Consider the following 22,604-nt stretch of genomic DNA (forward strand, 5'->3'; position numbering starts at 1 on the left):
GTCTCCCTTGGTGCTAGAGGCCTGTTTCGTCAGGGAGTAGGCAAGAAACCCACGCTCTTTAGCTTGAACCCAGGGCAAACCCTAATGGTGGTATGGGGAAGCACCAATCCTGTCTGTCACCAAAGGAAACCTGGAACTTCGGCCAGTAATGCACTGCTCTCTTTTCCTTTAGCCTCTCCAGTCACGGTGACTTTGAACTTCTGTCCCTCGAGGGGTGCATAATATCGGCTTTCCTCAGTTGAGCACCACGTAGGGGTCACATGAGGGTCTGCCTCCGGCAGAGAGGGTGCAGACGAAGTGAAGTCCAGATTCAGTGCCCACCACTGGAGGGGGATTCGGTAACTGGGGAAGCTGTCGGTTGTTCGCTAGTCCGTGTATAGAATCTCCACTTGCAATGGACAGAGCAAGTCTCACTCTGCTAGATTACACCCCAGACTGGTGGTGGCTGTAAATGAAACCTCACAGTGGGTCCCCCTGGAATTCCATGTGCGTTCCGTGCCATTATTAGAGGTTTGGTCTCCTGCGAGAGTGCGTAGCGGGCCACAAATCTCTCTGATAATCTGGTCCCAATTCCCCAGGGTTACGTTTGGATTCAAGTGCTTTAGTGATGTTTACAGGTTGTTGGAGCGCCCTCTCCAAGGCTTGAATAATCTGGTCTGTCTGTTCATTCTCATCATGGATTCCCACCTGTAACTCTTGATAGGTTTGGTATCTTAATTCTGCCTTCCATTTCCGCCCCTCATCAGCTGAGAGTATCATGCAGCAGAGACCGAATTAACCTTGCGGGGTCACATTATACATTTGTATAGTACTGCGGACATACCGAGCAATCTGTGCTGGGTTTTCTTTTCTATCTGGGGCCGGATTCATGATCACTATCATTTCTTGAGGCTTCCAGGGTGCATACACAGGAATCACTGAGAGCTGTCCCTCCTCCGCTGCTCATGGATTAGGCAGCATTCGGGTGGGCAATTGTCTCTGTGGAGCCATTAACTCTGGGCTTTTATTGGATTCTCCCCTCCCTGTCTCGTAATAATCCTCGGTATTCCCTTTATGGATCTCAGGGTATAGAGAGCCTCCCCTTCCCCCACTGCCGCTGTTTTACCCGAGTGGCCACCGTATCTGAGTACTGGGAGGATTGGGGTTCGGGAGCACTCGGCCCCTGGTAAGGTGGGGGGGGCGGGGGTACGGTGGGTGCTCACTCCTCATCACGGTCACCGTCCTCAAACAGGATCTGTATCCCAGACATGGGTTCGGGATCCCTTGTTTCCCTGTCAGTTCGAACTTTAGACTGACGTTCCTGCCCTTCTCTCCTATCTAGACCGGCCTTGGTGTGCTGACGTTGTTTTTCCTGCTCTCGCTTTCGGCGCCCATTCACCCATTCACACTCCGCCTTTAGCGTCTCGCAACCTTCTGCAGTACGTACCTCTCTCCCTTTGTCACACGCATCACCCCTCCAACTTGCTAATCATGTACTGTTCCACTTTGCATCGGCCTTATCCTTCCATTGCGTTTTCAACAATTTCCACTTCTTCCCACAGTTCATCTTCCATATCAAATTTACTGCTTGTTCTCAAGAGGTGATATCGCAGGCTCCCGCTTAGTGGCCACATTCTTTTCCCCCCAATCTTTTTATTCAGCGCTGCGGTCAACATTCACAAATCTTTTTCCTTGTCTGGAAAACTCTCACACACATTGTGTAGGGCTGCTCTCGGCCCACTCGTATCACTCGACTCCATGCCCTCTAAGTAATTTACCCGGCACAAAGCCTCCTGCTCGATTAACAATCAGATAAATTCACCCAGCAGGCACCACCTGCTGAATTGATAAATTTACCCAGCACGTCTGTCTCCTGCCCAGTTAGTGAAATTTACCTGGTACCTTCTTCTGCTCAATTAATATATTTACCAGTATCCGACTCCTACTCAATTAATAACATTTGCCTAGCTTCTACAAGTCTTCCGACAGATACTTTCCCGATCCTGTCATGGTATGCAAGCAGCCTTCGGCGAGGAACCGTGCCTCCAAAGGAACTACCGGAGAGCGACAAAAGGTCCGGTCTCCACAGTCCCCGGAGTGGTCCGGCCGCTTACTCAGTCTGTCTGCTTCGCACTCTCTGTATTGGAATCCTGTTCGTGATGCCCAATGTTAAAGTCGAATCTGTATAAAACTCGGGAGACCAGTTTCCTCTCGGCACCACAGTTTATTGGATTCTCTTGCAAGAGTTTGAGACCCAGTTATCAAAGGGAAGGCATGTCAGTGCTGCCAACCATCTGACAAGTGGACTCTCTCAGTCAGGTTACAGCAGTATATTCATACATAGTAAGTCCCATACATCACTGTTGCAAGCTGCTATTAGAACTGGTACACCCACTAAGTCTGTTGGTGCAAAACTTAATGTCTTAGATAACAGAGTGCACTAACTCAAGGTTTGAATATAGATGGATATACAGTCCAGTCCTTATCAGCTATTCCCTTTGCAAGGTCCTGACTTCATTCCAGGCAGATGTTCATTGCTGTCCTTATCGATGAGTCCTTACTCAAACATGGGTACAATATATATTATCAAATTCTCAATGTCCCTCTGACAATTAAATGGTAACCAGTATAAGCCGTTTACTTTCTTAACTGCTGAAGACAGAGTTTACTTTAGTTCAAAAATTCCTGTTCAGTCCCAATTATTCTTTTAGCTAGAGGTTACTTGGGTTCAAAATGATTTTTTATATATCCGCATTTCCTCAGAATGGTTTATCCCCAGTGTGAATTTGCTGATGTCTCGAGAGCTGAGATGAACGACTGAATCCTTTCCCACATTCAGAGCAGGTGAACGGCCTCTCCCCAGTGTGAACAAGCTGATGTTCTTTCAGCTGAGCTGAATCGGTGAATCCCTTCCCACATTCTGAGCAGATGAATGGCTTCTCCCCAGTGTGAATTCGCTGGTGTCTCAAGAGCTGAGAAGAACGACTGAATCCTTTCCCACATTCTGAGCAGATGAATGGCCTCTCGCCAGTGTGAACTCGCTGATGTGACTTCAGTTGAGATGACTGAGTGAATCCCTTCCCACATTCAGAGCAGACGAACGGCTTCTCCCCAGTGTGAATTCGCTGATGCTCCTTCAGTTGAGATGACTGGATGAATCCTTTCCCACATTCAGAGCATGTGAATGGTTTCTCCTCACTGTGATCTAACTGGTGCGTTAATAGACTAAAACGCCGAGTGAATCCTTTCCCACAGTCTGAGCAGGTGAACGGCCTCTCCACAGTGTGAACAAACTGATGTTCTTTCAGATGAACTGAATCAGTGAATCCCTTCCCACATTCTGAGCAGGTGAATGGTTTCTCCCCAGTGTGAATTTGCTGGTGTCTCAGGAGTTGAGATGAACGAATGAATCCTTTCCCACATTCTGAGCAGCTGAACGGCCTCTCACCAGTGTGAACTCGCTGATGTACCTTCAGTTCAGATGACTGAGCAAATCCCTTCCCACATTCAGAGCATATGAATGGCTTCTCTCCAGTGTGGACTCTCTGATGTAACTTCAGTTGAGATGACTGGGCGAATCGTTTCCCACATTCAGAGCAGGTGAATGGCTTCTCTCCAGTGTGAACTCGCTGGTGTCTGTGTAGGTTGGACGAGTGAGTGAATCCCTTCCCACAGTCAGAGCAGGTGAACGGCCTCTCACTAGTGTGAACTCGCTGATGTAACTTCAGTTCAAATGACCGAACAAATCCTTTCCCACATTCTGAGCAGGTGAACGGCTTCTCCCCAGTGTGGACTCGCTGATGTGACTTCAGTTCAGAAGACTGAGCGAATCCTTTCCCACATTCAGAGCAGGTGAATGGCTTCTCCCCAGTGTGGACTCGCTGATGTCTCTGTAGGTTGGACGAGTGAGTGAATCCCTTCCCACAGTCTGAGCAGGTGAACGGCATCTCCCGAGTGTGAACTCGCTGATGTAACTTCAGTACAGATGACCGAACGAATCTTTTCCCACATTCTGAGCAAGTGAACGGCTTCTCCCCAGTGTGGACTCGCTGATGGGACTTCCGTTCAGATGACTGAGCAAATACCTTCCCACATTCAGAGCAGATAAATGGTTTCTCCCCAGTGTGAACTCGCTGGTGTCTGTGTAGGTTGGACGAGTGAGTGAATCCCTTCCCACAGTCTGAGCAGGTGAATGGCCTCTCCCCAGTGTGAACTCGCTGATGTACCTTCAGTTCAGATGACCGAGCAAATCCTTTCGCACATTCAGAGCAAGTGAACGGCTTCTCCCCAGTGTGGACTCGCTGATGTGACTTCAGTTGAGATGACTGGGTGAATCCCTTCTCACAGTCTGAGCTTGTGAATGGCATCTCCCTAGTGTGAACTAACTGATGTTGCAGCTGGTGATTTGACTGAGTGAATGCCTTCCCACAGTCTGAGCAGGTGAATGGCCTCTCCCCAGTGTGAACTCGCTGGTGTCTCTGTAGGTTGGACGATTGAGTGAATCTCTTCCCACAATCTGAGCAGGTGAATGGCCTCTCCCCAGTGTGAACTCGCTGGTGTCTATGTAGTGTGGATGAGTGAGTGAATCTCTACCCACAGTCTGAGCAGGTAAATGGCCTCTTCTCGGTGTGAACTTGCTGGTGTCTATGTAGTGTGGACGAGTGAGTGAATCTCCTCCCACAGTCTGAGCAGGTGAATGGCCTCTTCTCAGTGTGAACTCGCTGCTGTTCATTCAGTTGAGATGATTGAGTGAACCCGTTCCCCTATTCAGAGCAGGTGAATGGCTTCTCCCCGGTGTGAACTGATTGGTGTCACTGTGGTCTGGTTGAGCGTGTGAATGTCTTCCCACCATCCGAGCAGGTCAATGTCCTCTCACTGGTGAACTTTAGGATATACCTTCAGCATCGACAATGGAACAAATTGCTTCCCACAGTCAGAACAGGTGGAGCATCTCACTAAGGTGTGAACTTGCTGATGTATCTTCAGACTGGATGACTGAGTAGTTCCCCTCCCTCACACAGAGCAGGTGAATGGCCTCTCCCCACTGTGAACTCACTGGCATGTCTGTGGGTAGGCTGTGAGTGAATCCCCTCCCACACTGAGAGAAGGAGAATGATATCTCACTGCGATCAATTCTCTGACAATTCAGAAAGTCAGATGTTTGAATCCCTTGTACAATCAAAGCAGCTGAAGAACTGATCTCCAGTGAACAAATGCTGATGTGTTCTCAGCACCCCGGTTCCAGTGGATTTCACTGAGTTACAACAGAAAACTTCATTTCAGTGACAGAACACATTACCAGCTGGTATGAGATAATTCTTCATCTCCGTGGATCAACAACAGATGTGTTGGTGTCGCAAAGAAAATATTTGGTCACTCCTTAAATATCCAGAGTCAGCAAAACTGATGTGTTGTTGTGTTTGAGATTCCCGTGCACAAGTGTTCTGTCATTTCAAACCTGTAAAAATATTTGCAAAAGACATCAATGGGTGAAGGACAGTATTTCAGGAGAGATTATAGTCTGTGGTAAGAACATAAGAAATAGGAGCAAGAGTCGGCCATCTGGCTCGTCGAGTCTGCTCCACCATTTAATAAGATCATGGCTGATCTGGCGATGGACATCTCCACCTACCTGTCTTTTCCCCATAACCCTTAATTCCCCTACTATGCCAAAATCTATTCAACCTGGTCTTAAATATATTCACTGAGGTAGTCGCCACTCCTTCATTGAGCAGAGAAATCCACAGATTCACCACCCTCTGGGAAAAACAGTTCCTCCTCATTTCCATCCCAATTTCCCCCAAATCTTGAGGCGACGTCCTCTAGTTCTAGCCTCATCTACCAGTGGAAACAACTTTCCTACCTCTATTTTATCTATTCTTTTCATAATTTTACACGTTTCTATATGTTCTCCTCTGAATGAGAGCTCTGGCATCACAATTTTACCAATTTCAACTCAAGTTGGGGGTACTCATCTTGAGATATACCCCAGGCTACCGTGGGAAGTGAGGGAGGAAAATGCTGGACGTCTGGTAATGATCTTTGCACCATCAGTAGGGAGGGGAAAAGTACCAGAGGATGAGGAGACATTGTTCTCTTTTCAGGTAAGCCAGATAAGCCAGGAAATTACAGACCAGTGGTTCTTACTTCAGAGGAGGGCATGCTGTTGGAGAAGCTCCTGAGAGGCAGCATTTCCGAGCATTTGGAGAAGCATCATCTGATGTGGGATAGTCAGCGTGGCTCTGTCTAGGGCAGATCGTGCCTTACGAACCTGATTGATTTCTTTGAGGATGTAACAAAACACACTGATGAAGGTAGAGCATTGGATGTAGTATGCATGGCTTTCAGTAAGGCTTTTGATAAGATTCCTCATGCAAGGCTCATTCAGAAAGTAATGAGGCAAGGATCCAAGTAGACCTTGCTTTGTGGATCCAGGATTGGCTTGCCCACAGAAGCCAAAAGGTGGCTGTAGATGGTTCGTATTCTGCATGGAGGACGGTGACCAGTGGTGTTCCGCAGGGATGTGTTCTGAGACTCCTTCTCTTTGTGATCTTTATAAATGATCTTGATGAGGAAGTAGAAGGGTGGGTCAGTAAGTTTGCTGATGACACAAAAGCTGAGGGTGTTGTGAGCAGTCTGGACAGTTCTCCAGAGGTTACAGCAGGACATCGATAGGATGCAGAACTGGCAGATGGAGTTCAGCCCAGATAAGTGTGCTGTGGTTTATTTCGATACATCAGATTTGAAGACAAAATGCAATATTATGTTAGGACTCTTGGCAGTGTGGAGGATCAGTGAGATCTTGGGGTCCATGTCAATTTTACACTTAAAGCTGCAGCGTTGATTGACATTGTTGTTAAGAAGGCCTTCATCAACCATGGAACTGAGTTCACGAGTGGTGAGGTAATGTTGCAGCTATATAAGACCTGATTTATACCCCACTTAGAGTATTCTATTACCTCACTACAGCAAGGATGTGGATACTATAGAAAGAGTGCAGAGGAGATTTACAAGGATGTTGCATGGATTGGAGAACATGCCTTATGAGAATAGGTTGACGTCTCAAGATGGCGCTCATGGAGTAAACCACTTCTAGGCTTTGCTCCAAACCTTTTACGTCTTTTTAACCTACAAACACCCCTTAAAGGATCTTCTTATACTTATTCTAAAGGGGTCTAAACATACAGAATTTTTCTTTTTAACTATTTGAATTATTCTCAACTTGCTGAAATGTCTACAGCAAAAGAATCGAAACAGACGAAAGAACCGATAACTTTAGAAACAATTGTGAAGCTTATAGAAGACAAATTTGAAGAACTGGAGAGAAAAATAACCGTAAAGCTTTTTCAGTTTGATGAGCATTTGAAGCTGGTTGAAGAAAAGCTCCAGACACTTACACTGGAATCACAAAAACAACAAGCAAGTATTTTGGCTCTTGAAGAAGCCGCTCGCAAGAAAGATCGTATAATTGAAAAAATACAAGAAGAGCAAACTTCGACTTCTCAACAGATGGATTGTTATAAAGTTAAAATTACTGATTTGGAAAATCGCTCTCGAAGACAAAATCTTCGGTCAATTGGGATTCCAGAAAAATTTGAGAGCGGTGATCTTACCGTTTCCTTCTCTAAATTTCTAATGGATGTCTTGGGTCCAAAGGTACTGGACTCTCTCCCGGTAATCGATCGGGCACACCGTGTCTCCCGTTTTCAGTCTGATTCAAGTTTGAAACCACGACATGTAATTCTCCGGATCCATTACCCTCATACCAAAGAACGTTTGATTCGGGCGGCTCGGAAAAAGGGTATGATCAGCTATCAAGAGTTTAAATTTCGCATTCTGAAAGATTATAGCCCTGAAGTCTTAAGGGCAAGAATGGCTTTTAGATCGGTTATGTCGAAATTTCACCAGAAAGGCTGCAAGCAGGTGCTGTTATTTCCAGCACACTTGAGAGTCACTCTTGAGGACGGAACTTTTCAGCTGTTTAAATCTCCAGCGGATGCTCAAAGTTTCCTGGAACAATGACATTCTATCGGGCTGACTAATGTAATTTAGCCTATAGATTTGGATCTGTTACAGAACGATGTTTGGTTTTTTTTGGGTATGGCTTACATGTATTTCTTATATACGGTTAAAACTCTTTTTGCTGGGTTTATTTTGACTTTATTATTTTTCCATATTATTAATCTAATAGCGTTGAAAATAACTTATTAGGGTTTTTTTTTCCTTTTTGCTTTTCTTTTTAAGCTGATATACGCTTTTTTATACTCTTAACATTTAAATATTAAGATTTTTTAAAAAATAAAATGTCGTTTCTTCTTCCCGACATTTCGTCATATCTGTTTTGATGTGTTTGAAAGTTTTAAAATTTCATTTAAAATACCAATCCAGTATTAGTTATTTATGGGTTTTATCGTTTTAATTCTTTTTTAACCCTTTTGTTTATATACATTTATAATGCTAATTTTATATTTTAACTTTTGTTACACCAACCCTCTCTTATAATGTGGGTTGTTTGAATTTTTTTTTTAACTTTGTTGTGTCTGAGTTGCCGTCTTGAGACATGGGGGTAATTTTAGTATTAGATTGCTTGCTTGCCTCTTTTTGGCTTTTTTCCTGGGGTTTCGAGGGTGGAGGGAGGGGGATTTTTCTTTTTTCTTTTCTTTTTGCTTGCTTTCTGCTTAGTTTTATTTCATGGGCTTATATGAAACTACAAAAATGGTCGCAGTGCCGTGACTTCCGGTTTTTCTCTGAACTTACTTCCTTCTTCCGGGTTCATGAGCTCACTTCTTTTTCAAACTTATGTGTTAACTGTAATAAATATTGTCAATATGGATAGGACTATTAACTTTGTTTCTTGGAATACTAATGGTTTAAATCATCCGATCAAATGGAAAAAAACAGTCAAAGTATTCCATAGAATGAATGCTAATGTTATTTTTGTACAAGAGACTCATGTAAGGAAGGTGGATAGTCAACGGTTGTTTAGGTTTTGGAAGGGCCAACAGTATCACTCAAATTCGCAAGCCAAAGAAAGAGGTGTTTCCATTTTTATACATTCATCAACTTCTTTTATACATCATGAAACAATTTCAGATCCGCAAGGTAGATTTTTGCTTATTACTGGTCTACTTTTTAATCAAAAAGTTGTTTTAGTTAATGTTTATGCTCCAAATACTGATTGTCTTGAATTTTTTAAATGTTTATTTACATCCTTTCCTAATTTGAATCAATATAGATTGATAATGGGTGGGGATTTTAACTGTTGTTTAAATCCTTTGATGGATAGATCCAAGCCCACCCAAACTCTTCCGAATAAATCGGCTTCTCTCATTAACTCTTTTATGATTGATTCAGCTATTTGTGAAATTTGGTGTCTTTTACACCCTAATGACAAAGAGTTTTCATACTTTTCCCATGTTTACCATAATTACTCAAGAATTGATTACTTTTCATTGATCACCATTTACTTACAGATGTTATGCGTTGTAAATATGACTCTATTACCATATCTGATCATGCACCTTTGAAGTTATCTATTAAGATGACGGATTCATATATTAATACTAAAGGTTAGAGGTTTAATCCTGTTTTATTGCAGGATTCTGACTTTGTCAACTTTATTAAACAGCAAATTGATTTGTTTCTCTCAACAAATTCTGCAGCAGAGACCTCTAGTGGAACTTTGTGGGATACTTTTAAGGCATATATTCATGGACAGATTATTTCATATTCTGCTGGAGTTAGGAAATGAACTAATTCTAAAATATTAACACTAATTGATAAAATCAAAGCAATTGACAAGATTTATTCAATGACCCCTAGCAAAGAACTTTATAAAGAAAGAGTGGAACTTCAAATGGAGCATAGCTTACTATTATGCTCCTCGATTGAAAGTCAGTGAATTAAATCAAAAGCCCAATTCTATATGTATGGAGATAAGTCTGGTAAATTACTAGCTAACCAATTGAAAATTGCTTCGGATAAACGACAGATTACTAGGATTCGTAAACAAGATGGTACTTTGATGAGCGATCACAAAGAGAAAAATAAAGCCTTTCAAGATTTTTATAATCCCTTATATCAATCAGAATGTACTAAGGACTCTTCTATAATAAATGAATTTTTAAGGAAATTGAATATTCCAAAAGTAACTGGTGAGGATAGTGTATTTTTGGATACACCTATTACGGAGTCTGAAATAGAAAAGGCTATTTTTTCAATGAATTCGGGTAAAGCTTCTGGTCCAGATGGTTTTTTTACAGAATTTTTAAAATCTTTTTCTTCCATACTTTCTCCTTGGCTTTGTAAAATTTTTAAAGATGCATTAAGTATAGGCAAACTACCACAATCTTTTTATGAAGCTTCTATTTCTTTAATTCTTAAAAAAGATAAAGACCCTACTGAATGCGCATCCTATCAGCCTATATCCTTGTTGAATACGGATTTTAAGATTTTTAGTAAAATTTGGGCTATTAGATTAGAAAATATATTACCTCGAATTATTTCTGAAGAACAGACTGGATTTATTAAAAATCGCTATTCATCTTTTAATATTAGAAAATTAATTAATATTATTTATACCTCTTCATCTAAAATACCAGAATGTGTCATTTCTTTAGATGCGGAAAAAGCATTTGATAGAGTCGATTGGCCAAATTTATTTAATACAATGCAACATTTTAATTTTAGTTCAAAATTTATATCATGGATTAAATTAATATACCATAAACCCTTAGCTTTGGTTTTTACCAATAATCAAAGATCCCCTTTTTTTCAGCTATTTCGTGGTACAAGGCAAGGTTGTCCTTTAAGTCCTTTATTATTTGACATTGCTTTAGAACCCTTGGCTATACCTATTCGTGAATCACCCAATATTTTCGGTATTACCCGTGGGGAGAGGACATATAAGGTATCATTATATGCGGATGACTTGTTATTATATATATATATGACCCTGAAAGATCTATTCCTGCTATTTCTTCTTTGCTCGCTCAATTTAGTAACTTTTCTGGTTATAAATTGAATTTTAATAAGAGTGAACTATTTCCATTAAATATGCATGTTCCAATTTATAATCATGTACCATATAGAATTGTTACAGATTATTTTACTTATTTAGGTATTAAATTACTAAAAAACATAAAGATTTATTTAAAATTAATTTTCTACCTTGAATCGATCAAATTAAGCAACTTGCTAATAGGTGGTCTCCTCTATGTTTGTCTTTGGTAGGCAGAGTTAATGCCATTAAGATGATGATACTACCTAAATTTTTATATTTATTTCAAGCATTACCAATTTTTATTCCTAAATCTTTTTTTGATATGGTTGACTCTAAAATATCTTCTTATTTGTGGCAGAACAAAAATTCTAGACTAGGCAAAAAATATTTACAGAAGCCTAAGAAGGAGGGCGGCTTGGCTCTACCAAACTTAAGATTTTACTATTGGGCAGTTAATATATGGTATTTAATATTCTGGATACCAGAATCGACTACAGCTGCTTGCCCACAATGGGTAAATTTGGAATGTAAATCTGTGCAAGATTTTTCACTGATCTCAATCTTAGGATCTTCACTTCCTTTTTCGTTATTCAAAATGAATAAACAGATAACTAATCCCATAGTCAAGTATACATTATGAATTTGGTTTCAATTTCGTAAATTTCTTGGCTTGAATAAGTTTATGCTGTCATGTCCTATAACATCTAACTACTTCTTTCGACCTTCATCTATAGATCAAGCTTTTCTTTTATGGAAAACAAAAGGTATAACATGTTTTCGTGATCTGTTTTTGGATGATAACATTATGTCCTTTGAACAGCTATCTAATAAATATAATTTACCTAAAACCCATTTTTTTAGATATTTGCAAGTCAGAAATGTTCTCTATAATGAATTAAAGTCTTTTTCAAAAGAATGTCCATTGAACATTACAGAAAGAATTTTAGCCCTCAATCCTTGTCAAAAGGGTTTACTAGCTATCATTTATAATATGATTATGAGTGTACAGCCAGATGTATCAAAAAAATTAAGAAGGAATGGCAAGAGGAATTGCATTGTTCTATATCTACTGAGCAATGGGAAAAATTTTTATCATTGGTAAATTCGTCCTCTATTTGTGCTAAACATGCCCTAATACAATTTAAGGTTGTACATAGAGCTGACATGTCTAAAGATAAACTTGCTCAATTTTATTCTTATGTTAATTCAACCTGTGACAGATGTCATTCTGATGTTGCTTCATTGACTCATATGTTTTGGTCTTGTCCTTGTTTACATAATTATTGGAAAGATATTTTTAATATTATTTCAAGAGTTTTAAATATCAATTTCCAACCGCATCCTTTTACTGCAATTTTTGGTTTACCAATGATAGATAATAATTGTCTATCCGCTTCATCTCAACGAATGATTGCATTTGTTACATTAATGGCTAGAAGATCTATTTTACTGAATTGGAAAGAAATTAACCCTCCAACTGTATTTCAGTGGTTTTCTCAAACTACTTCTTGTTTGAGTTTAGAAAAAATTAGAAGCGTGGTTTTTGATTCTTAAGTTAAATTTGAGGAAACTTGGAGACCATTTATTCAACATTTTCATATGAGTTAAATGGTCTGATCCTAAACCTTACTGTTATTATCCTTAATTATTTGGATGGAGGTTCGGAGTTATCGGCACTACTTATGCAATTGCCCATGTTGGTTAGTTTTTTTTAAAGTTTTCTTTTAGTTTTTTTGGGGTTTTTTTTTCTCTTTTTCGATTCTTTTACATTAATACTATGAGTTTGGGAGGCCTTATATATTGATTATTACATATCTGATTGTCTATTTAAACTATTAATTATGTACTCTCAAACATTTTGTATTCATATTTCACTTATGGTTTTCTTTAAATTAATAAGAAGATTTAAAAAGAAAGAAAGAGAATAGGTTGAGTGAACTTTAGAGTGACGGAGGATGAGAGGTGACCTGATAGATGTGTATAAGATGATGAGAGGCATTGATCATGTGGACAGTCAGAGGCTTTTTCCTGGGGCTGAATTGTGCCTTGTGCAGGAAGGCACAGAGTCGACTGTACTTCCTTAGAAGGTTGGCGCCATTCAATGTCTGCAGTGAGATGCTGAAGATGTTCTATAGGTCAGTTGTGGAGAGCGCCCTCTTCTTTGTGGTGGCGTGTTGGGGAGGCAGCATTAAGAAGAGGGATGCCTCACGTCTTAATAAGCTGGTAAGGAAGGCGGGCTCTGTCGTGGGCAAAGTACTGGAGAGTATAACATCGGTAGCTGAGCGAAGGGCGCTGAGTAGGCTACAGTCAATTATGGAAAACCCTGAACATCCTCTACATAGCACCATCCAGAGACAGAGAAGCAGATTCAGTGACAGGTTACTATCGATGCAATGCTCCTCAGACAGGATGAAGAGGTCAATACTCCCCAATGCCATTAGGCTTTACAATTCAACCGCCAGGAGTAAGATATGTTAAAGTGCCGGGATTGATTGTATTTAATGTATTTAAGTAAACTACTTAAGAACTTTTTAAAAGCTATTATTAATGCTTTTGGAGAGAGTGATTTAGATGCATATCATATTTTTACTGAGTTAAGTATTGTATGTAATTAGTTTTGCTACAACAAGTGTATGGGACATTGGAAAAAATGTTGAATTTCCCCATGGGAATGAATAAAGTATCTATCTATCTATCTATCTATCTAATTGGGAAACACAAGGGGCATTGTTTTAAGGTGCCTGGAAGTAGGGTCGATGGGGATGTCAGAGGTAGGTTTCCCACACAGAGAGTAGCAGGTGTATGGAATACACAGCCAGCAATGACAGTACAGGCAGATACCATACAGTCTTTTGAGAGACTCAGATAATTTCATGGAGCTTAGAATACACAGAGTGCAATGCAGTTGGGAAATACGAGGCAGTTTCTAGAATAGGTTACATGGACGGCACAACACTGTGGGCCGAAGGGCCTGTATTATATTGTAGACTTCTATGTTTCCATATGCACTCATCTTCTAACAAGGCACGGATCAGACATTCTGACTGACCATCAAATTATATAACTATATCCCTGACTTTATGAGAATGGGCTGCTTCTGACTTCAATCAACCTGTGACTTGGCTCAATTTGTTTCTCTCCTTTGGGATTATTTCAAGTTCTGGTCATGTTCCACAATACTACAAAGATCACTTGTTACTGCATGTACGATCCTGGAGATTTACTAATTACTTGGATCACCCCCCCACCTGCTGATTGACAGTGATGAACCCATCGATGGCAATGCCAATGAATATATAGTGGAGGGCAGTGGTTATTCTCATTGGAGTGCGGCACCTTTGTGATCTGAAAGCCAGAAGTCACGTCATCGAGGTAAAGGTGTTTCATATCGTTATTGACCCAGAGAGAACTAAATCTGCCGATAGGTTTTATTTCCATACAGCACTAATTGACATTTTCACTGACTGGAAAGTAAACTCTTCAACCGAGCTTAACTGGGAACTATATTTTCGTTCGGATTCATAATCCTCGGATTTACATAGTGGAGCTCGGCAATATTTGGGAGATACATCCGCTCGCACTTCCTTCGACTGTACGGAACAACAACGGCAATACCACCCATGGCTGCCTCTTTACCCAGAAACCCTCATGAAGAGAAACCTCCCGGTGTTGTTGGGTTGGTTGTGGGCTGGGCTGAGAGTTTGGAAGGTGGCGGTGCATGTGTGAATGTGGTTTGGAACTTGTTGAGGGAAAGAGAGTGGGGAAGGAGCGGGAATTGCTGGGAGGGGGTTGCCTGGGTCTGGTAATGGCAGACAAGGTGAGAGGAGGGGCTGAGGGAAAGAGAGTGGAGAAGGAGCGGGATAGGGATTTGGGATCAGAGGTAGGCAGCTGGGGAGAAATGGATTATTGTGAAGGGAGAAATAAAGGGAATAAGGAGATAGGGGATGGATGAATGAAAACCGAGACAAAGGGAATAAAAGAATAAGAAATGACAGTGGAGAGAGTTCTGAAAGTGAGGAACATGAACAAGTTCAGAGAGGAGGTGTTGTCATAATTAGGTTTAATGAGAAGGCGCAAGGACACATGAAGAAAATTAACCCGTTTGTGCTAACCAGCGAACCAGCTGAACAACTTCTTCAATAGGTTCGACAGCGCAATCTCACCCTCACTGCAGAACTCCACACCAGGCTTACTTCCCTCACAGGAAAATAGCCACTCACAGGAGACCTGGCCCACGTCCAGGTTTACGGCTGCACAGGTGGAAGGTCAACTGAGGAAGATCTGTACCAGCAAGGCGGCTGGACCGGATGGAGTTTCCCCACGATTACTAAGGGCCTGTGCGACTGAACTGGGAGAACCACTACAGCGCATCTTCAACATGAGTCTAGATCAGAGAAGAGTACCCAGACAGTGGAAAACATCTTGTATTGTCCCGGTACCGAAGAAACCACAGCCAAAGGAGTTGAATGACTTCAGACCTGTTGCCTTGACGTCGCACGTGATGAAGACCATGGAGCGGCTGATAATACAGAATCTGAGGCCACAAACCAGGCACGCCCGGGATCCGCTTCAGTTTGCGTATAAGGAGAAGGTGGGAGTGGAGGATGCTATCACGTATTTGCTGCACAAATCACTCTCTCACCTAGATGGGGTCAGTTGTGCTGTGAGGATTACATTCCTTGACTTCTCTAGTGCCTTTAACACCATCCAGCCCAAGATATTAAAGCACAAACTAACGGAGATGGGAGTAGACTCTTACATGGTGGATTGGATAGTGGACTACTTGACAGATAGACCTCAGTATGTGCGGTTGGGAGACTGTAGGTCTGACACAGTGGTCAGCAGCACAGGAGCGCCACAGGGAACCGTACTCTCTCCGGTCCTGTTCACCCTGTACACATCTGACTTCCAATATAACTCGGAGTCCTGCCATGTGCAGAAGTTCGCTGATGACACGGCCATAGTGGGGTGTGTCAGGAATGGACAGGAGGAGGAGTATAGGAAACTGATACAGGACTTTGTGATATGGTGCAACTCAAACTACCTGCGTCTCAATGTCACCAAGACCAAGGAGATGGTGGTGGACTTTAGGAGACCTAGGACTCACATGGAGCCAGTGATCATTAATGGAGAGTGTGTGGAGCAGGTTAAGACCTACAAGTATCTGGGAGTACAGTTGGACGAGAAGCTAGACTGGACTGCCAACACAGATGCCTTGTGCAGGAAGGCACAGAGTCGACTGTACTTCCTTAGAAGGTTGGCGTCATTCAATGTCTGCAGTGAGATGCTGAAGATGTTCTATAGGTCAGTTGTTGAGAGCGCCCTCTTCTTTGTGGTGGCGTGTTGGGGAGGAAGCATTAAGAAGAAGGACGCCTCACGTCTTAATAAGCTGATAAGGAAGGCGGGCTCTGTCGTGGGCAAAGTACTGGAGAGTTTAACATCGGTAGCTGAGCGAAGGGCGCTGTGTAGGCTACGGTCAATTATGGAAAACCCTGAACATCCTCTACATAGCACCATCCAGAGACAGAGAAGCAGTTTCAGCGACAGGTTACTGTCGATGCAATGCTCCTCAGACAGGATGAAGAGGTCAATACTCCCCAATGCCATTAGGCTTTACAATTCAACCGCCAGGACTTAAGAACTTTTTAAAGCTATTATTAATGCTTTTTGAGCTAGTGATTTAGATGCATATCATATTATTACTGAGTTAAGTATTGTATTGTATGTAATGAGTTTTTGCTACAACAAGTGTACGGGACATTGGAAAAAATGCTGAATTTCCCCATGGGGATGAATAAAGTATCTATCTATCTATCTATCTATCTATCTAACAACAACTCTGGCAAATAAGATAGGGGAAATAGTATTTGCAAAAGTTCTTAATGATGGCAATCTATTGGTAAGATGTGCGAATGAGGAACAACTTAAGAAAGCACTCAAGCTAAAAAAGATAGGAAAATGCAAGGTGGAATATACAGGGAGGGTGGAAGCACGAAATGGTGGTTGTAAAAGAGTGATCACGGGTGTACCAATGAGTAAAAACATGAGGAGTTGAAGAGGAATATCAAAGGGGGGGAAAGTAATTAATGTTCTAAGACTGAAAACAACAAAGGAGGGAATGAAAAAGGAAAGTGAAACAGTATTGATTGAATTTGAAGAAGAAAGAGTGCCAAGGAAAGTGTTACTGGGTTTCATGAGTTACCCAGTAAGGGTATATGTGCCAAAGCCATTGAGGTGCTATAATTGTCAAAGGTTTGGACACATGGCTAAAAACTGTAAAAGGCAGAGGAGATGTGCTAGATGTGGGGATGATCATGAATATGGAAAGTGCGGAACGGGAGCGCAACCAAAATGCTGTAATTGTGGAGGAGCTCATAATGTGGCGTATAGTGGGTGTGAGGTTATGAGACGGGAGAATAAAATTCAAGAAATAAGAGTGAAAAGAAAGATCACATGCAGAAGCTGTAAGAATGTCAAGAGCACAGAATAATGCTCCTAATGACCAGAGAGCAATAGGGATGCAAGAGATGCAGCGAAGAGTAAATGACAGGATTTATGTGGAAAAAAAAGCTGTAGTAACATTCATTGCAGGAGTCATTATTAGTACGGCAGAGGTAAAGTCAAAAAGTGACAAAATTCAGCTGGTGGTCAAAGCAGCAGTAAACCATTTAGGGTTAGTAGGACTGACATGGGAAGACATGAGGGAGAACCTCACTAGTCAGTCAAGCCAAGAAGTGTCATAGGTTGGTTAGTACTCATTATGGTGATTCTTTTGCAATGGAATGCAAGGAGTTTACTGGCCAATGGCCAGGAATTGAAGGAATTTATTAAGGAAATGGTTGTAAAACCGGATGTAGTGTGTATTCAGGAAACTTGGTTGAAACCAGTTTTAGACTTTGTGGTACATGGGTATACAATGATAAGGAAAGATAGAAGTCTAGGGGGAGGAGGAGGTTGTGCTATGTTAATCAAGCAAAGTACACCGTATAGAGTACTGGAAAAAGGAGTCGATCAGGAATACATAGTGGTGGAAATATGGGAGAGAGGGGAGGGAGTGGTTATAATTAACTACTACAATCCATGTAAAAGGTTGGATTTGGACAGCCTACTAAGGATACAAGGACAAAATAGACACAAAGTAGTGTGGTGTTCAGATTTCAAAGCTCACAGCACAATATGGGGGGGATCTGATTACAGATTCAAATGGAACGGTAATTGAAGATTTGATGGAAGAAAGGGAATTGGTATGTATGAGTGATGGTAGAGGAACAAGGATAAACATAACAACAGGAACTGAGTCGGTATTAGATATTACGTTAGTGTCTAATGTCTTGGCTGGCATCAGTAACTGGGGAGTTTGGACTGCTTCAACAGTAGGCAGTGATCACTACCCAGTTTTATGTTCAGTGGGTGAAAGAGTTGAAATAAGACCAGGTGGGGGAGTCCCAAAGTGGGTGTTTGGAAAAGCAGATTGGGGTAAGTTCCAGAAGTTAAGTGAAGAAGCATTGACAAAGATTGACATTTCTGAAGATACAGATGAATTAAACAGTCAGGTGACTTCAGCAATTATTATGGCAGCAGAAGGATCTATACCCAGGAGTAAAAATGGGATGAATAGAAAAATAGTGCCATGGTGGTCAGAGGAATGTTGTCAGGCTGTAAAAACCAGAAATAGAGCAATCAGGCTAGTTAAAAGAACCCATAATATGCAGCATTTGATTCAATATAAGAAGGCACAGGCAGTAGTGAGAAGAACTATACGTCAAGCTAAAAGGGCAAGTTGGAGGAGTTTTTGCAACAAAATAGGAAGAACAACGCCTGTGGGAGAGGTATGGGGAATGATTAAGAAGATGCGGGGAGATAGAAAGGATTGGGAGTATCCAGTAATGATGTCTGAGGAGGAAACAGCAGTCTCCAGCAGGGATAAGGCTGAGATCATGGCCAAGTCATTTGTAAAGATACATAGTTCAGAAAATTTGTCTGAAGAAGGGAGAAGGAGAAGGGAAAGAACAATGAGTCAATACCCAGGTGTGTTAAACAGGAGGGAAGATATAATTGATGATCCATTTACTTTGGCAGAAATGGTGAGAGCAATAAAGAGATCGAGACCAGGGAAAGATCTAATATGCTACTTTATGCTAAAAAAATCTAGGAGAAGGAGCGCTCTTGAAGTTACTGCATTTTTACAACAGAGTGTGGGAGGGCGGAAGATTGCCAAGTGCATAGAAAGAAGCAGTAGTAATTCCAATAAGGAAACCTGGCAAGGATCCGTAAAAACCCACTAGCTACAGGCCAATAGCACTAACATCAAATATATGTAAGGTAATGGAAAGGATGATAACTGAAAGGTTATCATATGATCTTGAGAAGAGAGGAATGCTGGCAAGTTATCAGAGAGGTTTTCGGAAGGGAAGGAATTCCATGGACTCAGTGATAAGGTTAGAGACTGAAATAAGAAAGGCCCAGGCAAATAAAGAAGCAGTAGCCTATGAAAATTGAAAAAGCCTATGATATGATGTGGAAGGAAGGATTATTAATTAAACTGCACAAGATGGGGGTTGGGGGGAGAGTTTTTAATTGGATTAAAGATTTTTTGTTTGGTAGACAAATTCAAGTTCAGATTGGATCAGAATTATCAAAACAGTACATAGTGGGAAATGGCACACCTCAGGGTAGTGTGATTAGCCCCTTACTTTTCATCATTATGATCAATGATGTCTTCACAAAGGTACCAGTGGATATAGGTAGGTCACTGTTTGCGGATGATGGGGCCTTGTGGAAAAGAGGCAGGAACACGGAGCATATAATCAGGAAACTACAAGGAGCAATTGATGAAGTGGTAGAGTGGGGTTATGATTGGGGATGTAGATTTTCAGTGGAAAAAACTCAAACCGTATTTTTCACTAGGAAAAGAATTGAAGTAGGGAAGAAGTTAAGGATGTATGGGATTGATTTAGAAAGGGTTGGATCATTTAAATTTCTGGGAGTTATATTTGATTCACGATTAACATGGGCAGACCATATCAGTAAAGTTGAGGAGAAATGTAAAAAAGTAATAAATGTGATGAGATGTTTGACTGGTAGGGAATGGGAGCAAGTTGTTCAGCATTAAAGAGAATGTATGTGGCTTTAGTAAGATCTGTGTTGGATTATAGAAGTGTAGCATATGGATCAGCAGCTAGGTCTCTTATAAGGAAACTGGATGTGATTCAGGCTCAGGTTTTGAGAGTGTGCAGTGGGGCTTTTAAAACATCACCAGTATCAGCCCTGCAGGTAGAAATGGGAACAATGCCTTTGGAATTAAGAAGGATGCAATTGATGACAAACTACTGGGTTAATTTGCAGGGACACAATGATTCTCGCCCTGCTAAAGGAGTGTTGCAGGAGTCCTGGGAAAATGGGAGGTTTCAGAGGGAAAACTTTAGTCGGGTAGGGAATGATATTGCTAGATCATGTGGAGTGTTTGATCTAAGGATAAGTCCTTCAGTAGTTTATCTGGTTGTAGCTCCATGGAAGCTGGTATGGCCTGACGTAGACTGGCATTTGTTAGAGGTAAAAAGGAAAGGAAAGTATAAAACTGATTTGGTAAGTGCATTTAACTGTTATGTGATGGAAATGTATAGTGATTATACTCAGGTCTATACAGATGGTGCTAAGGAACCTGAGACAGGAGTGACAAGGTTTGGGGTGGCTATACCAGCAAAAGCAATTGCAATCAGCAGAAGAACATCTGATAAGTTAGCGGTGTGTACAGTGGAGATGATGGCAGTGTTGGTTGTGTTGCGTTGGGTGGAGAAAACTAAACTAGTCAAAGCGTTGATACGCTCAGATTCATCTTCAGTACTAGCAAGTTTAAGGTCTTCTCACTCAAACAGCTGGCAAGATGTACTTCATGAAGTCCTTCAGTCAGTCACAAGAGTTGCAAATCAGGGAGGTCAGGTTAAATTTCTATGGGTTCCAGCTCATGTAGGGGTGAAGGGCAATGAAAGGGTGGATGAGTTGGCAAAGAGGGCAATAAAGAAAGAAAATATAGAAATACACATTAGTATTAGTAAAGCAGAGGTTAGGTGTGTAATCTGAGAAAAAAAATAACCAAATGTGGCAAGAAAGATGGGACAGGGAGGGGAAAGGGAGGCATTTATATCAAATACAAAAAAGTGTTGCAGGTACTAGGGTAGGAAGTAGATACAGAATAGAGGAAATTGTGTGGACTAGGTTAAGGCTGGGGCACTGTGCACTAAACCAAACACTGAAATTGATAGGGAAACACCAGGCAGGACTGTGTGAGGAATGTCAGGAAGAGGAGTCAGTAGAGCATGTAGTTCTGAGTTGCAGGAAGTATGGGATACAGAGAGAGATGATGAGAATTAATCTAAGGGAACTGAGGGTGCAGGAATTCACATTAAAAGGGTTGCTGGGCATGGGTGAGAGAACACAGGTCAGGGTATTTTTAGCTTTCTTTAGGGGTACAGGGGTTTTCTTTATAGGATATGATGGATACACAGAAATAGGGTACTAGGATGGGGAGGATAAAGTGTAGGTTATGTGTATGTGTCCGATTGGATGAAGGGATTTAGAATGTGAGTCCATTGCATACTCCGGAGCAGAAGGTGACGGTAATGCACCATTAAGCTGGGTGCCAACCGCTGTAAAACAAGAGAGGGAGGGGGAGAGAGGGGGGAGGGGAAGAGGGAGAGGGAGTGGGGGAGAGAGGGGGAGGGGGAGAGAGAGAGGGAGGGAGAGAGGGGGAGGGGAAGAGGGAGAGGGAGAGAGAGGGGGAGGGAGAGAGAGGGGGAGGGAGGGGGAGGGGGAGAGAGGGGGAGGGGGAGAGGGAGGGGGAGAGAGAGGGAGAGCGAGGGAGAGGGGGAGGGGGAGAGAGGGGGGAGGGGAGAGAGAGGGGAGGGGGAGAGAGAGGGGGAGGGGGAGAGAGAGGGAGAGGGGGAGATGGAGAGGGAGAGGGAGAGAAAAACCTCCCTGGCCGCATCGAAAGGCCCAAGAATGCGCATGCGCCGGTAAGCATGCTTTGGGGCCGGGTACGGATCGTGGGGCTGCGACAGCGGGAGAGGACCAGGACCGTCGTGGGGTGCAGCACCAGTGTTGCTGGAAATCACAGTAATTGTCCTTCGGTCGCGTTTCAGACGCCGGTGAATTAGAACCCGCCCCGAACCCGCTCTTACCTTTGTCCGGTCGTTTTCGGCCTCCGGGCTACTCAGCGCATGCGCGATACTCGGGATTGGTGGCGCCGACCACGCATGCGCAATGATTTATCAGGCGAGAATCTGCAGATACGGAACCCAAAGCAACACAGACAAGATGCTGGAGGAACTCAGGGGGGCAGGCGGCGACTATGGAGAGGAGTGAACAGTCGGCGTTTCAGACCGAGACCCTTCTTCAGGACTGGAAAGGAAGGGAGGGAGTCAGATTGTGGGGCGACATGAGGTGATAGGAGAAAACGGGAAAGGGGGAGGGGTAAAGTCAAGAGCGGTGAAGTCGCTGAAAGAGATATAGGGCTGGAGAATAATAATAATAATAATAATAATAATAATAATAATAATAATAATAATAATAATAATAATAATAACCAATAATTTATTGATCCCGAGTGGGAAATTCTTTCGTTACA

At 42.1% G+C, this 22,604-nt stretch overlaps 1 protein-coding gene across 1 annotated transcript; it reads right to left on the minus strand.

Moving 5' to 3' along the window:
- Positions 1–2,183: 2,183 nt before the first annotated feature.
- On the minus strand, positions 2,184–22,182 carry LOC140723115 (uncharacterized). The gene is made up of 2 exons (XM_073037743.1): positions 22,159–22,182; positions 2,184–5,437 (listed from the first exon to the last, which is right to left on the minus strand). The coding sequence occupies exon 2, from the start codon at positions 4,344–4,346 to the stop codon at positions 2,739–2,741; it is 1,608 nt and encodes a 535-aa protein (XP_072893844.1). The 5' UTR covers positions 4,347–5,437; positions 22,159–22,182; the 3' UTR covers positions 2,184–2,738.
- Positions 22,183–22,604: the final 422 nt, after the last annotated feature.

The sequence above is a fragment of the Hemitrygon akajei genome, unplaced genomic scaffold (genome assembly GCF_048418815.1).
Source record: "Hemitrygon akajei unplaced genomic scaffold, sHemAka1.3 Scf000101, whole genome shotgun sequence".
Lineage (NCBI taxonomy): Eukaryota > Metazoa > Chordata > Chondrichthyes > Myliobatiformes > Dasyatidae > Hemitrygon > Hemitrygon akajei.

Coding starts and splice junctions, on each gene's coding strand:
- LOC140723115 (XM_073037743.1), bottom strand. CDS start 4,346: ATGCCATTCACAAGCTCAGACTGTGAGAAGGGATTCACCCAGTCATCT.